Genomic DNA, 19,979 nt, shown 5'->3' on the forward strand with positions numbered 1-19,979 from the left:
ACACACACATCCTCCAATGAATCCTAATCATTGCATTGGAAGAATGTGACACAGGCAACCCAGTAAGATCCATAATCACTAAATGAAAGCCTTCTCAGCGTCTCTCTTCACTCACGCCACTTATTAATTTCCAGTCGTTCCCTAAATAGGAGGAAAGAAATTGAATCAAATGCTGCTGTTCTGTCATTGTTTATGTTCTGTTTATCAGTATGAAAGAGTTTTTGTGATGGTGGAGCTCATTTAATGAAGACATAATACCACTGAACCATGAGCCTAAGCTATTTTTGCTGCGGCTCTGATTTGTGTTTCTTTTTTATAGGCAAAGGGGCAGAAATCAGTAAATAGGGAATAGTTGAAAAGAAGCTATTTATTTATAATTTACTGCGATTATTTATAATTAGAACTCCTAAATATTCTATGATAACACTGACTGGGTTGTGACTAGAATGTTAACGCGTGGTACAACATCATCTGACCTTACTACAGTGTAACATTCAATGTAAAAACATATATCAGAATAACCAAAAGAAAAAGATACTTAAATTATTAAATGATGCAACTTTACAACAAAAAGAAGAGGAAGCCAATAGAGTCATATTCTGCACACACAACATTACAAAATGTAGGACAGGTCAAGTCAGCAATTAAAACATGAAATAAAGTGAAATAAATGTCTGATCAAATTTAAATGTAACAGTGGAATTAAAATGTGATTTTAGAAGAAAATAAAAGTTTGACAACTTTCCGTTTAGACATTCGAACATCTAAATGGGTCTACCACAAAGGAACCCTGTCTCCTGTAAATAATAGAATTGTCTTATGCTTCCTATTGGCACAGATTGCTTCAATATCTAACCAAGTCCACTATCTTTCCATAACTATACCTTAACCATACTCTACTTACCATGAAAACACTATTTCCTAATCTTAAGCAGATGCTTCGAGTTGCCACAAAACATCACTAAATCAACAGGGTTTTTCCACAAAGTCTAAATTAACTAAAAGAAAAAACATTTCAAAATGAGGTCAGTCCACTTCCTTCTTCCTCAGCAGATGAAGCAAAATGCATGAATAAATATAAGGTGAAGGGTGAACTCTGAGGAATGCTCAACTGAAAAAAAAACACCTATATATGACCATGCTCCTCGAAGTGAGCTCATACACATTCGAACTTATACAACCGCCTCTAGACGTTATTTTCCAATTATATGACAGAACTGGCCCAATGAGTGTCTAGGCAGGTTTCAAGAGGTCGATCTATCTCACAGTTCAAACAGTTTGGCTTCAGAGTCTAGCCATGCTGAAACTTCAAAAACGGCTAAACTACTCCAGGGTCCACTTTCTCTTTCTGCTTAACTCTTGCTTTTTCTCTCTCCTCCCCTCTCTCTCAGAAAGATCCCTTCAAGGGAACCCAACATGCAAAAGGAATAGTAGATTCTTCATCTTGCTCTGAGTTTAAACTTGAATATATCAAAAAAAAGCTTATTTTTCCTCATGCATAAAAAAATTACATTTTAGATTACAAACACTTTCAAAGTGGCACATAACAAATCGTCCCCTGATGCAAAGTCAAGTTTCTTAAATGTTCAGTATTTAGCCTTTAAGCAATGGATGTGAAATGTTTTACACATTGGAGGTTCTGTGCCTTGTTCTTTCCAGCGGGAGTAAAAACTTCAGATAAAGACTCATGGCCATAATAAAGAAGGACATTTTTGCCAGTTTTTATTCATGCATTATTTCGTTATTGAGCATTATGTTTTCCACAGGGATTTGTGTTGGCAGCACATCATTATTCTCACAGCAGACAACACAGTCCATATGCATTTCTTTTTTTAATCTCCCAGTGAAATAATCATCTTTAAACAGAAAGAAATCTACTTTGATCAGGGCTTGAGATTGCAATATGTGAAGAATTTGAAAAACATAAATCTGGCATAATAACAAATTGATTCTAGTTGTGGTGTCTGACATTTCAAGTGAACATGGTGCTCATGTTTACTGACAGGCAGGCTAGTCTGTAGAGCATAATATATCAAGCTCTAAACTGTCTCCCCACGGCCTACACTCACTGTATACTTCTGCATATGTTTTCTTGCATCACTGTCCTCTAACTTTGATTTGTTTGATCTTGAGAAATGAAAGAGAGAGTTTGATGTGAGTCAGAAACAGAGAGAAAAAAGCAACAGCCCAGAGAAAAGCTCAAAACTACTTCTACTAACTTAACATCTAAGGACACACACACCAACATATCTAGAGCTTTTTCCTAATATACACACGAACCACGCCCTCACAGACCTACAAAATGGTTATGTTTATCCTTAAGCCAGCTGGCTCTGTCTCTTGGCTTCGTCCCTCTCTGTCTCTTTTACTTGCATCCCACATGCTCAGTGCTGCCTTTGTTTGGGCCTCATTTGACAAATCAGAGAGCATTACTATGAGACGCAGCTCCCCAGCCAAATATTCCCCCCAGTCTGCACTGGCTGTCTTCCTGCAGATATGTGAATATCTGAATAAAGATAAGATTAGGTGCAAGCAAATCAATCAAGGTTGGTGAGAGGGAGATGGCTCCTCCTCTTCCATGCTGCATTAATATACAGTACGTGAGGAAGGTTGTTTCAGGACAGTTTCTCCTGAAAAGCAAGAGGAGAGTGTTTTATACACCGTGTTTTAATGGGTACATTTTCTACAGCCCAAAGTAGAAGCGTGTCAATAATCTCTTAAAGAATAATCTCAATAACTCAGCAGAATGTTGTTGGACAGCACCTGTATAACCTGAGGTAAAGATGCACCTTTCTGAATATTTGTTAACTGTGTGTAAATGTTTTTTTTACTTTCAGGTGAAATACGGTCGATTTGGCTTTGTGTGGGATGCAGCAGTGCTGGAATATGTTGCTAATAATGACGAGGACTGCTCGTTCTACACTGTCAGCAGCAGCGCACCGGACCGTGGATATGGTATTGCCATGCAGCACGGCAGCCCCTACAGGGACATTTTCTCCCAGAGGTAAGAATCGTAACAGTAAACAGCATTTTATGTTATTTAAGCGACATGTGTCACATGCACATTGATGGAGCTGCCGTTTTTGTTCCCTACTGTTCATCTCACTCCTATTGTATTCAGTTCTAGGTTGAGAAACATCCAATACTTTTGAGCAGGAATAATGCATTCATTTATATTCTTCCTCAGGAGAGGTCATGTAAGTTTTTACTGCTCCAAGAAAAAGAGGCCACTCCCATAGAGTTTTCATCTCTTACTTCTTGAAAAATCTGCTCTGTCGACCCCAAGTAAATAGCAGAACATCTATCTTCCATAGGAAAGATGTAAATGTCGTTTTCACAACTTGCGTGCAGCTAGCTTGCCTAACCTCAGCATGAACCATTGGTTCACATTGAAGTTAACTCAACTTTCTTTATACAGCACCTTTCATACAATCATGCAGCCCAAAGTGCATCACACACAAGTTAAGCAAGTCAGACAACACAGCCTCACAAATAAATCAACAGTCGACAGTCTGGATGTATCAGAACTGATCCCAGCTGTTTACCTTGTTGCTGGAGCGCACAGTGGGGGTTTTGTTCTGTCGAAGTATATCATGGACCAGGAAAGTAACAGAATTCATTCCTTCTTTCCTTGGTTTGGTTATGTCTGCAGACAACACACAAAGGTCATTTAATCATCTCCTCCTTTGATTAAACGTGAGATCATTTTTAAGCGGAAGGAAAACAAAAATGTGTAATGCCTTTATTATGCTGCCATAATTTATATTCTGTAAAATGTGTGTGTGTGTGTGTGTGTGTGTGTGTGTGTGTGTGTGTGTGTGTGTGTGTGTGTGTGTGTGTGTGTGTGTGTGTGTGTGTGTGTGTGTGTGTGTGATAGATGGAGACACATGGGCCAAAATGCAGATACAGAGTGTGTGAGTGACTAGGCCTGCCTGTTTATAACTCCATATCCGGTGGAGCGTTGCGCTTCAGAATATTGCCTATCATGACTGTTATTAAAATAAACAAGCAATTAATTGACAGGCCATGTTTCCAATTCCCTCCTATTATTTCAGGGGGAAATGTCACACTCTCGGGAAGACAGTTTCAAACTGTTTACTCACACTGGTCCCCAATGCTTCAAACACAAACACAAACAGAAAGTATCAGGAGAAAAAGACAATCACAGAGGTATAATTGTTTTGTTTTTCTTTGCTGTGATTTTTTTTTATATTCTTTATCCGGACATTATGTATTATGCAGATTACATAAGTACAAAGAGGATTGTATTAGCAGTCCGTACCCTGACACCATGAAGAGAAATGTTTTGATTATCTTTGGTGGTCTTGTCATGACACGTCTGGAGACTTGATGATTGCAACTAGATTACAAAATAAAACAGTAGTTTACTGCGTCATATGGTATTTTTCCATACAATAACTACATTAATTACATCCCCATTGCATTTGAGCAGAACATAATCAACTTAAATACAAGTGATTCATTTGTAAATTACACCTACACTGGTTTCTGCAAAGTTTTCACTTTGATTACATTACATTCAATTGATAGTATCAAAACATGTGGGGTTGTTATAGTTTCAAGCAGTCAGGGCTCTGAACACTTTGACCGTATGATTTAAGTCTGTATTGTCTACGATAGTGTGATCTCATATACACGGCGATAAACACTCTTATAGCTTATTAGTTAGAACTTTGGCTCGGTCATAAGCTGCAGTGGCAGGCCGCCTGAGCCCTGTGGGGAGAATGACTCGCCTTCCAGTCTGTTTTTGTTTCGTACCGCTAATTGATACATCCAGGTTATGCCGTGGATATGTGCACTTTACTTCTATGCTTTATTCCAACACAATTTGGAGTTTGAGCTGCTCTTTCCTCTGAGGGACTTTAAAGTTTTACTTGCTGTAAAAAATGTGTTTTTAATGATATGTTTGATAGTTTTAATTAGTGTGTGTGTGTGTGTGTGTGTGTGTGTGTGTGTGTGTGTGTGTGTGTGTGTGTGTGTGTGTGTGTGTGTGTGTGTGTGTGTGTGTGTGTGTGTGTGTGCGTGCGTGCGTGCGTGCGTGCGTGGTGTGATGATTGTTTTTGTATCCAAAATGTTTTATTTGGTCCATTATGCAAAAGAGAGTTATTAAATCTTGATAACAAGAAATTAAAGGCACAAGTAAATTAAATACTACAAAGAGAACACAAAAAATATTAACGCAGATTAATCACGCTCCTAGATGCCCCTGACTTTTGAGCATCCCCCGCCCCTGTCGCACAGGGTCGAGATCTCACAGCAAATATTGTTATATGCGATTAATTAATCACAAAGCTTGTAATTAATTAGATAAATTGTTTTAATCGCTTGACAGCCCTAATAATTACACCAGTAATCGAAAAAAGATCAAAATAGTGAGAATCTGCAACTTTAGCACTGACTTCATGTACATGTGTGTTAGTGAGTGTGTACATTCTGCATACTTGAGGAGTGTTTACTATCTGCAGCTCCCTGGAGGTAATACGAGAGATGAAAAAGAATGTTTTGATTTGACACTTATACTTACTTTGAAAGAAATAGAGAAGGGCGATGTCAGTAGAAATAGACAGACTGTTACAACTTCATCGTTTTCAACCCCTTTCTTTTTTTGGAAAAAGCCATTGCCTTGTGGTATGTGCATCACTTCATGTCTGTGTTTCTGTGTGTGTGTGTGTGTGTGTGTGTGTGTGTGTGTGTGTGTGTGTGTGTGTGTGTGTGTGTGTGTGTGTGTGTGTGTGTGTGTGTGTGTGTGTGTGTGTGTGTGTATGTGTTTATTTGTCGGCACTGTAGAACAAATAACTGTGTACATGCTTGTGTGTTTGGGCACTGCTGTTCTGTGATTGATGGAGACAGCCTGCAGATTTACCAGAGTCAGAAAACAGTAGTGTAAAGGGCTAGTTGGCTAATTTAAACTGACAGCTACTGACAAGTTGTTTTGAAGTGCCAAAGGGGCAAGAGAGAAAAGAATAAGCCCTCTCTTCCAGGCATATATTATGTATTTCTGTGAGTGTCTGCAGGCATTGATGTGAACATTTAAGATAGAAGATTTAATCCATAGCAGGTGGACATCTTGAAGTCTGCTGCAGTGTAAAAGGATAAGCTGCAGGCCAGACATTTTATTGCGCATATTGAACACAATTACGTTTTATATTTCGATTTCAAGATAGATGAAGTGCATCAGTGTGTGTTATTATGGTTAGGACTGCAAAATTTCAATCTTGACACAATCTTCGATGTAGTGATTACAACAAATTCAATGAAAGTGGATGAGAAATTTCATAAAAGATTAAGTACATGGTCATTTGTATGATATCAGGGAAATGTGTGTTTTTTTCATTAAAATCTTTTCAATTAAGGTCCAATGGGGGGAGCAAAGAGTGCTACATCTACCATATTAATTGTATTATGGTCACACCACTTGTTACATAACAATCAACAGCCAACATACATTCATATTATTGTTTTATGACCTGGCTACAGGCAAGTGTTCAGTGGCCTAAGGGCTGAAATTTGAGAGCTTCTAAATAAAGTGATGGGAAGTTACGCTATATTTCTGTGGGGACCATGGCATTGCTGTATGGTACGCTTGAGGGGCCAAATGACATACAAAACAGCGGCAAATCATTGCTGCAATCACAGACACATCACACCTCAGAGAGCATGGGTTATATTGTTGTAGTGAGCATGCAGCTGAGGCTGGCTTCATTCTGTATAAATGACATTAGCCTGCTAGTTTGTGGCTTGTAATTACCCTGACCTGGGTTGTATGAAAGTAACCACAGCAAAAAATATAAGCAATCAGCTCTAATTGCCTCTAATAATGAGACAGGATCCTGGACAGCTGTGAGGGATTGGATCTTTTGGATGGTTCAAGTGATCTTGATAAAGTTCATTGTTGCGTTGTTCAGTGTTGGTTTCAAGTGAGTAATGTGACAGTGTAAGAAGGGGTCATTTGCTAATGTAGGAGGCACATTAGCTGGGTTCATTTGCAAAGAGAGGAAAGGTTCATATGCATCCTGTTTAAATGTTATAGCAAGGGCAAGGGGTATACATATGTGTGCAAGTGATAACCATTATTTATTTTCCTTTCCTTCCATCCTAATATCTCTGGTGCACACTTGCATTTATTTCTCAAATCCAATTATCCATGCATCCTTTATTTATCATTCCTTCTATGGCCTTAGCTCTTTCATGCATGCATGTCATATCCTATCCAGACAATACATTGAAGTCCTACCACAGAAAGTGATGTGCCACTAATATGAAAGTAGTCCTCTACTGAAAGTTGTTTTTTGAAGTGATATAAAAGGGCTCTGGGTTCCAGTGAATACAAAGTAAACTGTATACGACTCATAAAAACAGTTTGTTTGTGATGCTTTAAGTATTGCAGTCAGCTTTTACCCTAGCAGAACTCGTGACAATAAAATTGTCAGCAATAGTTAAACAAAAGAAACTGTTGATGAACTTACTTGAGCAAGTTTGGTTATTGGAAACCTTGAAGTGAAATTTAATGAATCGTGTCGTGGAGTTTTTCTTTTGAAATATATATGATGGAGATAAAACAAATTGCTCCATTGAAAGAAACATATAAATATTTTTTAAAGCTGCCTTTGCCCATGTAAATCTTATATTGTAGTCACAGCAGAAGGGTTGTAAACAGCGACTGCAGAGGAGGGGTATTATATATTCTCCAATACTGTTATCTCCCTTCAAAATTGTCTCGGGCATTCCTAAAGAACCACTTTGATAGTCTTACTGTAGGTGATCATACAGACTTGTACATACCTTCCATACCTTCCATACCTTACATACCTGCGGTCATGTAGGTGTGCACGCAGTTCCATTCATACTGTAAATGAGGGTCCGCCTCTGTCTGGCGTTGCATGCATGTGCATTTACCGATCCACACTCCACCTTACGTTGTTTACCAGGAGTTGAATGCCATTTGGCTGTCATTGTATTCCTTTAAATACAAATTGTATTCATGTTGGTAACGGCCGTAACGTCAAATCTCCTCACTCAAACTCTCTTCAAAACGATCATTCAGTCTGTTATCTTTTTCTTCTTCTTCACGGCAAACAAGCTAGAGCCACAGTTTGTATGACACCTTCGTGAATGTGACTGCAGTGAACAAAGGCTGCCTAGACTAGCTTTAGCTTTATTGTAGAAAAATAACTCAAGTCTTGAAACTTTAGTAGAAAAAAATATTTTTTTTAGTATTGATTAATTTATTGTCTTGATCATTGATCATTGATCATTTCATGTTATAACTCTAAATCCAGATGTCCATCTGGATACCATGGGAAGGAGAAGAAGACCACAATAAAAGTAGAGTGGAAGAACAAACAATTAACACAAAATAACAACGATTCCTGTGCTTTCCTTCAACGAAGTCCCTCAAAATGGTTTAATATCAGTTCTTACATTTATTATTTTTGATGCTCTTTGTAGTACCATAATAACATGAGCTTTATGCATAATCGAAATAACGCTTGATCAAGGCTCCTGCTTAAGAAGCCAAAAGCTGAAAATCAAGTTATTTGATTCATCGTCTCTCTCTCTTCATCAGACACGCACTCATTTACACAGACTTCAAGTTAAACTGGAGGCTCTAAACCTGCAAATTCCAATCCATAGAAATCACTATGGGGGGAAATATTGCACTTTTCTCAATGTTTGGTGAGCAGAAAAGAAGGATTCTGTGTGTGGACATATGTGTGCACGTCTTTGAGTGTTTTTAAATTACTGACATTATTGAAGGTGACAAAAAAATAATTTAATGTCAAGTGTCAATCTAATTTCTCTTTCTCCCGCTCTCTACTCTCTCTCTCTCTCTCTCTCTCTCTCTCTCTACTCTCTCTCTCTCTCTCTCTCTCTCTCTCGCGCTCTCTCTTCCTTCCCTCTCTCTCTCTCTCTCTCTCTCTCTTCTCTCTCTCTCTCTCTCTCTCTCGCTCTCTCACGTTCTCTCTCTCTCTCTCTCTTTTCTGGGGTTAACATTAGGAGGTTTGTTATTATATTTGTAATAACAACATGCATACGTGGAAATCTCTTGGTAAAGACAACTTCCCACAGTAGAGGAATAAGTAGATATCTGTCACTACCTCCCCTGTCGAGCTGTGACCACATACTGTACATGCTCCTCTCTTGGCAGCCTGTCAGTGTTAGCGTCAAATAACAATTTAGTCTACTTTAGCTTTTTGTCTAATTTCTCCAATGTTTGAATATATTTGTTTTGACTGATTCATAATTACTTTATTCTGTTGTGTTGTTTTGAATCAGTGCGATGGTGTTGGTTAGCTTCAAAATCAGCTGACAGAGGGGACTGTGTTCAGGGTCCAGCTCTTGGGTTTTATGTGCTTTGAATGGACGTGTGTCTTTTGGGCTTGAATTTACATGTGTCCACAGGTTATTGTGTTTGTTCGTTTAATGGCAATGAGAAACGTCCCAGTTCTGCTCGGCAGGCGTGATTTGGTGTTTTCCTTTGAACGTTCAGAGTTCTTTGACAGAATTCACAGAGGATGGCCTCTTCTGGGTGTTTGTCCCTTGAGTCATGTTCCAATCTACTAAGCGGGCCCTAGATCTCACTTCCATGTGAGGCTATTGGTAAAATTACATTATCAAATATTGTTTGCCTAGATTCTAATTGGAATGTTATGTTGAATAAAAACAAATTTGTAAAGCATACATTGCCCTGCATGTTTATCTTCAGACTGAAATGTCCTGATATAAGTTTTATATCAAATTAAATAAGTTTTCTTAAAATGTTCCTACAATTCCTAGTTATGGCAGTATTGTTACAGGATGGTCAGTTTATGTTGAAGACGATCTCTGGTTAGGGATAACAGAATAAGGTCATCTACATAAAGCAGGTATCTAATCTCTGTGTCTAAATGTGTGAGGTCCGGAGATGCTGAACGATCCCACTGGTCTGCAAGTTCATTTCTACACAGATTTAATATTGTTGGACTTAAACAGTATTCTTGCTTCACACCGCATCCTTGAGTAAAATACTCATTTGTACAGGCACATTGGTTGTGCTTGTACCTACATTTGATAAGGTCATATACCTTACTTCCTCTTCCACCTTGAAATATTTATAAAGAAAAGTTCTTCAAGGCTTTTTCTTTTAAACAAGCAAATATCTTTCCTCCCTTTTTTGGGTGGATGTTTGTTCGTCAAAATAGTGTTAAGATCGGATGTTTGAAATGTATTAATCAGGTTCTATCTTGAATAATTGCTGATATCCTGGAATTCCAGGATATTTCATAATATTTTCCCAAGTTTGCTGTTGACACAGATCCCTCTGTAGTTCTTAGGGTTAGGGTTAGTGGTTTTATAGTTTCTAAACTATTTAACACGTTCCAGAACTGACCCTGGTCTCCTGCGTTTTCAATCTCTCTCTCTCTCTCTCTCTCTCTCTCTCTCTCTCTCTCTCTCTCTCTCTCTCTGTCTCTCTCTCGCCCTCTCTCTCTCTCTCTCTCTCTCTGTCTCTCGCTCTCTCTCTCTCTCTCTCTCTCTCTCTCTCTCTCTCTCTCTCTCTCTCTCTCTCTCTCTCTCTCTCTTTCTTTGTCGAAGCTCTCTCACTCAGAAGCTGTCACTCTTCTACCAATCCATCACAGTAAAACTCAGCCCACACACTTAGTACATTCATTAAATCTATATTAATCATAATTAATGATGGGGATGTCTCTCTCTCTCTCTCTCTCTCTCTCTCTCTCTCTCTCTCTCTCGCTCTCGCGCTCTCTCGATGTGCTAATGATGGTTAATGACTGCTTGACTTCTATGACTTGTTTATCATTGTTCAGCTTGATAATCGGTTCTAGTTCACCCACACACTATCGCTTAATGGTGCTTAATTGAAAACTTTGTTGACAAAGTGTATGACATTGAACCCAGAGTGCGCTAATTGGAACAATAACGCTTTGCAAACTTTACTTGAGGGACCAAAGACTCATTGATAAACTCTTACCCCATTCTTTGAGCTACAATATATTAACGCACTGCTTATTGGGCCACATATGTGGATCTTTGTATATGGGCCATGCGTCCATTTACGCCAGCTCTTACTGAATGACTTCTTTGTATTTAGTTTCTTGTCGTACCAAAGTATTGGTGCATATGTACAAAGAAGCTCTTTGGCCCATGCATTACAGAACTCAGGTTTTATATTCATCATCATGGTGATGATATGTTGACTGTAGCCCATCGTGTCCTGAGAAAATCAACATGTTTGAAATAATAAGGATGTCTGACACGCTTCAATAGTAGCTTCTCTGATCCGTCAAATGTGTCTGGGACAGCTAAAATCCTTTCCGTTCTCCTTTAATATGCACAAAGCTTTAGACATTTTGAAAATATCCAACCAGGTTGTACACACTATAAATGCAAGATACAGGCCAGCGTTGTTATCTATGCCAAGGTAATGAGGCTATGACGAGGAAAGTCAATGGATAGACCTCTGTGGTTTACTCTTTTTATATTTGGCACCAAAATAAAACTGCTCAAAAGCAAACTCAAATATGCACCACCAGTGACAGAATAATATTTCTTCTGTCTGAGACAACTCCAGCTGTCTGTGGTTGAATAAACAGACCTTCCAGGGTATTGATGTGTGGCTGTGGGTCAGTGTGCTTCATTCTCAGCTCTTTTCTTTTTACTAAAACACAGGGAGAGAATAATCAGTAGCAGGTGCACTTTTGCTTACTGGGTTCAATGCTGGTACAGTAATTTGAACAAATAACAAAAGTAACTGCAGCACGGGTCAGTTTGTAGCTGATCTAGGGCCTCTTGGATATATGTTTGACAGGTTTGGCTCATTCCTTGCAGCAGGTCACATCGCAAAACGCAACATGATGTAATGATAATAATCCGATGCTCTATTGATTCCCCCTCATGTCCACAGGCAGGCCAAAAGTCCTCTTCAGCAGACCTTTAGCTTGTGGTGATTCAGCATCTAAGGATACTTCAGTGGGTTGTTGGCTGACATGGGTGCTTGGGCTTAGCTCTTTAGTTGAAGGCTGGCCTCCCTAATCACTATGTCACTCTCACCCAGCCAGAATAATTGAAATACCTGCAGCCACACAAGTTTTCACCTTGAAACCCTTGTTCAATGTCTGCTTCTGTACTTGCCTATGTTTTCACAAAAGAAATCCATGCTTGAAGTCTAACAGCAAGATGTTGAACTATTCTAACCCTGCAGTCATCATAACTACAGTGAATCTCCTTTTTTGACTTTATATTAGGAACATTATTCTCCCTCATGTTGAGGCTAACACCAGTGGGCCAGTCAGTGTTCTCCTCATTTTAAGGAGCTGACAGCGGAGCACCGTCTCAGAGAAACAAACTCATTTTAGCATAACACCTCTGTCTCTCACCCCTCTGACTGTTCATTTCATTTGACACTCTTCCTCTGTTCACTCATCTCATCATAGTTTTGTTTGTCTCTTTACTCCTCCTCATCTCTCTCTTCCCCTATCTTGTCTCCCCTACGTTCTCACCTTCACTCTCCCTTCCTCCATTGTATGATTTTGTTGTCAGCCATCTATCCAGATTAAACACACGTCAATAACATTTTCTTACTCAAATCTCCATCTTCCCCTTTTCTCAAACTCACTCACGTCTTCTATCTTCACCTCTCACCTCACCAAATCTTCCACTTTTCACTGTCTCAAACTTAAAATTGTGTTTGCTTCAGAGGTGAAAGGAGAAGAATATTCATAATAAGGAGCAAGACTTTTGTAGTTTCTGCAGACATGTTCTGCTGTTCCTCAGACTGTAGTGTGCGCCGCGATGACGCACTACGCCTCAACACCTCTCACAGACACATTTAAAAGGGCTATCTAGCCTGTTTCACATTATGCTTGATCATCTAACCCACACCTTTCTGTATTTTAACTGGCTGCAGCTGCAGTAAAACCTGCTACTGGGGAAAGAGCAGCATGGGATATAACCTGTATTTATAGGGGCCTTAAGGATGGGCCTGTGGAAGACTGCAGAATCAACACAATACGTGCAGTTACAGTGCATTTCAAAGGGCAATAAGTGACATTTTTACTGTCCCATAGCAGAAAATAGCCACAATATATCTTGAGGGGGTTGATAGCCCAGTTGATCAATACCAATGACTCAACGATCAGTTTGCCAGGTGCTGAGATAACAGGCTTTCAAAACTCACTTTGTAGACTGTAGTCTCTGTTTGGCCTCACCATCCATTTGAGTTAGAAATACACTCCCCATACCCCAGCAGTGCTGCAGCAGCACAGTGTGAAATCTTTTAACAGTCCATTTTCACTCCAGTAGGGATATCATTTATAACATTAGAGGCTGCTCATTAAAACTGTTACAAATAGATGTTGCTGTCTAATGAATTGCTGAAAGCCCACTTTTTAGGTAATACGGGGAACACCTGTCCACCTTTTTACATACTTAAACATTTTAAATTGGAAGAAATTACATTCCAAACTTTAATAAGCCAAACCCATGACAATTACTTGATGATGTCCCTTGTTAAGACTTCAAAAGGCTGCTTTCTATTTTAAACACTATTCTCTTTTGACTTTGATGCCAGCAATTTAGCTGGATTTAGTGGATTTGTGTGTTTGTAAATCTGCTCACACATGTTTGCACTTTTAAACTTGTGAGGACAAAGACAAATATAGTGCGTTCCCTAACCACCTTAACCAACACAACCACCTGCCAAACCACAGCCTTTACCTGAACCTTAACCTAAAGCAGTCTATTATTAACCAAAAAAACAAGTCTTATTCTATCAAACAACTCTTTGGAAAAGTGCAGGTGCACACTTGGGTGTTTCTCCATAGGAAAGATAGAGACAACAAATGAAAGAACATTATTTATTCATGTATTTCTTGGCTTTCCATTATGGGAAGTCATGTTTCTAGCTTTAATGTGTCCACAGTGCTTATTTGGAACTAAACCTAGGTTTTTATTTCTACTCAGTGAGTCACTTTCTCTCTGACTCTCTCTCCGTCCCTGTGTGTGATCTCAATATAATTTAGCATGAATGTGTTCTGCCATCTGACAGAATTAGCAGAATTCTCTCATCTTTCACATTTTCCTTTTTCGCCCTATCTTCTTTCTTCAAGTCTTGTGTCCCTTGCTCCCTTATCCAAATCACTATGGGGTTTTTTTCAGCTTGAGTCAACTAATAATGTGTGATCATCCCACCATCAAGGCTGCTGCCAAAGAGTTGCCATGGCAACATCTAGTCCACGCAGTAAAGGCCACTGCGGAGAGAACGGGGAGGATGAGACAGAGCACATACATACAGAAAAACACAGGCACACACACACACACACACACACACACACACACACACACACACACACACACACACACACACACACACACACACACACACACACAGAGCCACACAACGGTTAGCCCCCCACCCACCACACAGGCAACCCTTGCTCATTTGCTTTAACAGCCAGTGGGAGTGTTAAAGTCATTATAGATCTCCCCAGTCAAAGTCAACGATCTTAAAGCAAGGTGATAACTCATTACACACACACAGTGTTAATGCAGCTCATAGCATCCCAGCTGTTTCATAAATATACCCACAGACGCAGGAAGATGCACACATGCTACACCATACCCATACACACTTAAATAGGACACTGATGCAAAGACAATCACACATACAGTCATGACAGAAGAAAGTTCCAAGGCACTCTTCTGGAAAAGAACTTTAAAAGCCTTCATTCAGATGGCTATTTCATACTGCAATTCTAAAAACATAGACAATGCTTGTAACATGTTTTGACTCATACAGTCCTGCTGTACATACATGCACATGCACACACAGGACAGTTGTTTCACGCAAACAAAGGCTGTAACAGCCGGATAGACACACAAATTACACTTGTTCTGTGATTACTTTTCACACACACTTTACTCCCCTCACACGTGCAGCTGACATTGACACCCTCACATAACTGTGACAATTGGGCATTTAATTAGATGCTAATATGCAGTTATATATGGCTACCCATGTTTTATATAATGCAGGACATGACAGAAAACCTCTGCTGAACGTCCTCAGACTGCATTGACTTTTTAGTGATTAAAGTGATCTATTTCTCAGTACCGCGGTATAATGACTGATGACGCCTTGAGCAAAAAACACTAACAGACCCTGAAGGAAGAAAAAAAACATCTAAGTGTACACTCCCTCAGTTCTATATTCTACATATTCAGACTGAATTTAAAGCAAAAAAAGTTTTGGATATCTGTGCAGGGAAAAGCACACTGCTGTGGGGAAAATATATTAGTTGTCAGATTCCCTCTCTTGAGCTTTATCATGAACTCCATCAAACTCTGTGTAATGCAGTGGATCTTTCATTAGGACATAAAGACCGTGACATGCACACTTTAATTAGCCCCTCTTAGCTAGCTCTCTTTATGTCTGTTTGTCATTGTTTCAAACAAACATTGCAGAATTGTTGCATATTTTCAGTGTGTGGCTAGGCCTTTGCTGCCTGTGCATACGTTCTATTTGTATTTGTATTTCTGTGTGTTTGCACATACTTCGTGTGCACAAACAAGTTTGTGTTTTCGAGGAAAGATGCATTTCTTTCAGTAAGACTGCAACGGACAAATTAGAGATCTAGACAGATGGTGTACTGCAAGAAACCTTTGACTCAACCCATATTTTTTGTCAAGCAGCTCACAGTGGCCTTTCATACTGCCTGTCGACCAACGGATAGAGATGAATGAAAGCAGTGGAAACCGATTTTGTGTTAAAAAATGATCATCACCATGCTCACTTTTTCTCACAAAGTTTAAGTAATCCTTGCATAGTAGCTGCCATGAGTTAACAGAGATCTCTTCTAAGCTTGTTGATAACTACTTTTACAAGTGAAAAGTCATTTTGAACACACTTATGTAATAAGTGACCAAGCTCTCAACAGAAACATGTAAGCATTAGAACTGGAATTACTCAGGCAAGCTCATATTCCATTTATAAGTTATTATGTCTGGAGTGCAGTCATATTTAAAAGGGCCTGTAGTGTACCATGTTAACATCTTCCACTTCACTTTTGGCTTGCACCATCTGTGTTAGGGAAAACATGGCAGCAGGCATCACATAATATTACCAGCATGGTCATCACTTCTATCCTCTTACCTGAAAGTATTCTTAGTAAGTTTGTAGAGTTAAGTCAGTGTATTTTCTTCCTAACTATGGGTCGGATAAAGCCAGCTTAACCTCAATGAGATAACGGTAAGGTAAATGCAAATGTGGGTATGCTGTGTGTACTGTAAAGTGTGTGTGCATTCTTGTGAGTGCATGTCAGTGTTAGAGTTTGATTCAAGAGCCTTTTGGGGAAGCAGCTTTTGCATAACTCTGATAGGCCGATTAGTGCAGAATGATAGATGATGAGCTCCATGGGCAGACAGGGTCGTAATAGAGGGGAGAGAGAAAGCACTCTGTCCTGAATCTCAAATCTCTTCTGCTCTGTCTTCCCTCAGAGTTACATACATACAGCTTAGTCACGTTTTAATAATTCATCTGATGAGAGTCTCCTTTTGACATGTTTGTTTTTATGTTTTGATCTGTTGGATCTTTCATCAAGATGGGGAGTCATTCTTTTAGTTATTCTTTATTGTTTTGTTTGGCATCCTTTTGATTGTCTGGAGTAGGGAGGTAGGAAATGTTGGCATTTAGTGAGTCTTTGAATTAATATGAAAATCAAAGTATATCTTTAACTCATAGATATAGCTAGTAACCTCAACACACAGATCATATTTCAAATAGTGGGGTTTCCTTTAGGATATTTGACGATTACATTCAGCTGGCATCATTTTTTCTCCCTGCAAGGAAAGACATTTTAATTACCTTCTCCACTGTTTATTTGTTTTCCCTCAAAGGTCAACCTCTTTTGTAAAAATGTTGTCACAAAAGCATTTACTGTCTATAGTAATTATGTTCACAGATGTTATAGTAGATGAAACAAGAAAATGCCACCACTTATTTCCACTCCTTAGGTGCCCCACAAAAACCTGTGTGACATGACTTTTTATGAAACATAAGAACAGTCAATTCAAGAGCAGAGATAACAGACGGCAACTCCAAACATAAAGCATGCCTCTTTCGACAGACAGGCATGAAAAGACATCAACTCACACAAGCAATCTTTAGAAGTTGGCAGAATTCCAGGCAAGAAATGATGAAATATTTTGACAAAACATTGCCTGGCTTCTTTGATAGGTGGAATCGCTCTTATTCCATCTCATTAGCCTGTGTGTAATCTTTCTTTCTCCGAAGCCATCTGTCATAGTGCAGGCTTGTTTGTGTGTGTGAAGCATCTGTTGTCAAAGTGATAGATAAAAAGGTCAGTACTGTATGAAAGGCATAACACTGCTCTGGGGGGAATAAAGCTTGTTTTAACTTTCATAAACAGACATTTTTTCTGTGATACTGTCATTACAACAAACTTATAAGGATCCTGTTTACATTTTGATTAAACGCTGGTTCTGATCTTAGCCATGTCAACTTGCATATCAATAATGCGCCCTGCATGCTATTACAGTCCAAAAGTAACTTAGTAACATGTTTGAAAGAAAAAGAAGCAGGACCCACTGCACTACTGAAAAACTACAGATGCAGGATTGATGTGAGATGAGGGATTTCTACACTGACTAACTCTTCTTCATGGCAGTTGAGTAATAACCAGGGCATACAACTAGGCCAGTGCTGCCACTATACTACTACTGCTGAACACTATTGCAGACCATTTCTATTTCATTTGTTTTGAGTCGATGTTGCATATCATCTGCACAAAGTCTTATCTAATCTTGCCACTAATCTGCTCTGATCTGAGCCAAACAATCCCACAATCAAGCCTGCAGTTGGTGGTCATGATCTCGTACTAGAATGACTGTTGGTGGATTTGCTGTTTAAATTAGTTTTACATTCTCCTATTGTCTGTCTCTCTTATTCTCTCCTCTCCGCTCCTCCTCTCCTCTTCGCCTCTCTTCTTCTCCTCTCCTCTCCTCTCCTCTCCTCTCCTCTCCTCTCCTCTTCGCCTCTCTCCTCTCCTCTCCTCTCCTCTCCTCCTCTCCTCTCCTCTCTGGCATTTTAACCATGTCATTGCCCAGTCTCACCACACCCAGGAAGTGATTGAAGAGAGAAGAGTGTTCCTAAATGAGAGTGACAGGGTTATAGAGCGGTGTGCTGAGCCTGTTTAGCTGATTTACATTGAAATGAGCTATGTTTTTTTGGCTATTGTGGATGAAATTAATTACGTAAACTGTCTGCAGGACTCATTTGCATTTCTTGATTGATTTCGGTGCGTTTTGTGGATTCCGCATGAGGAAAAATGAAGATGAGAGATGGGCACTCATGTCAGCATGTTGTCACTGAAATTGCAGGAGTTGTTTGCCCCCCAGGAAGTTGTGAAGATAATTGCAAACATCTGTTTCTATATGCACATGTGTGAATCCTGTTTAAGTTTGCTTTGACATGCATGCCGCCAAGTTTGGGATTTTGTTCATTTCTGAATATCTACCCTGTTGGTGTCAATCAGTTTGGTGGCTTAGTTTATCTATGAGGGATTTTTTTCATCTATTTGTGTTTCTGTGTTAGTATGTATTTGCCTGTGAGGGAGGTAAAAGCATAGCTACGCACAGACACACACATTCCCACATTGCCTTTTTCCTCTTTGTCTCTCCCTTTCCCTATGTCCCTCTCTCGCCAGATCACCTGTTAAATATCCAGCCGAACGCTAACTGAGCCTTTGTACGTCTGTCTGTGTGTGTCTGCAGCTCTCCTCCAAACCAAAATGAACGACCCAGTTAAATAATAAGCTGAAGGCTAACAGAGGGATCCCATCAACCTCTGAGCTGTATCCTCTCTGAAGCCATCAATCGTGGGACTAAAGCTAGGCTGCATAATGATATTGTGGCAGTGTACTCGCGCTGTGCTGCAAAACATATTAATGTTAGCCATAATGAGTTTGACAGCCCAATATGGTTGTCAGAGATCAGAGAGGATTTTAACTGGCAAACACTGCCCTCAAATGGAAGATGGGAGCTATAGCAACTGCAGTAAAAGCTGCAGTGTTGTCAGGTCTTGTGCAGTGGAAATATTTTTCATTCTCCATGAATGGAGACATTTTGACTCAGAGACTATCGATTATCATACCCAATAACTATGCTCACTCTGGACAGTGTTGCTTGCTTGTTGCATCTACACATTCATTCATGTATGCCTTTGTTTTCCTGTATACCTACTTCTGTAAGATTTGTAAATATATAGCTTGTGTGTGTCAGTGTGTGCCTTTACTGTACATGGCTCTACGCTAACATGCCTGTGTCTCCCGCCTATATCCTAGAATCTTGGAGCTGCAGCAGAACGGTGACATGGATTTATTGAAACTCAAGTGGTGGCCTAGGGACAGTCCCTGTGAACTCTACAGCTCAATCCAGACACGACAGCGCGGCAACGCCCTGGACATCCACAGCTTCGCCTGGCGTTTTCTGTGTCCTGGCAGCCGGCGTGATTCTCTCCTGCCTCATTGCCATGGTGGAAAGCTGGTGGTCACGGAGGAAGGGATCCAGGGTCCCCTCCAAGGAGGTAGGGGGATGGATGAGTGACTGAAAGGAGGAAAGATAGTACAGAAAGAGGTATAGGGCCTATAATATATCCCAGGTATTCTCTTATGTTGTGAGAGGGGAAAGAAGTGATGTAATGGGTAGAAAAAAGACAAGGAGAGGGAAAATAAATAAAAGTAAGAGTGGACAGATGATGATTGAATGGATGATGGGTTTAGTTTCAGGTCTTGAGGCAAGGGTAGAAGGGTGTAGAATTACTAAATACAGAGTCTAGACTTTGTGGCCAGGGATGCTAAATTGAAAAATAAAGTCAATTCCTCAGGATGCATGAGGAAGGGAGATATGAGCAAAGCCTTCCTTGTGAAGGAGTTGCGACGTTGACAGCG

The 19,979-nt window shown here is 39.7% G+C and overlaps 1 protein-coding gene across 1 annotated transcript in view; it reads left to right on the plus strand.

Annotated features, from left to right (window-relative positions):
- The window catches only part of grid2 (glutamate receptor, ionotropic, delta 2), a 432,197-nt gene that overhangs the window by 401,320 nt on the left and 10,898 nt on the right, over nucleotides 1-19,979 (plus strand). Inside the window, 3 exon segments of the mRNA XM_029439497.1 lie at nucleotides 2,838-3,004; nucleotides 19,374-19,509; nucleotides 19,511-19,615. Coding sequence (XP_029295357.1) covers nucleotides 2,838-3,004; nucleotides 19,374-19,509; nucleotides 19,511-19,615 — 408 coding nt within the window.

The sequence above is a fragment of the Cottoperca gobio genome, chromosome 9 (assembly GCF_900634415.1).
Source record: "Cottoperca gobio chromosome 9, fCotGob3.1, whole genome shotgun sequence".
NCBI lineage: Eukaryota > Metazoa > Chordata > Actinopteri > Perciformes > Bovichtidae > Cottoperca > Cottoperca gobio.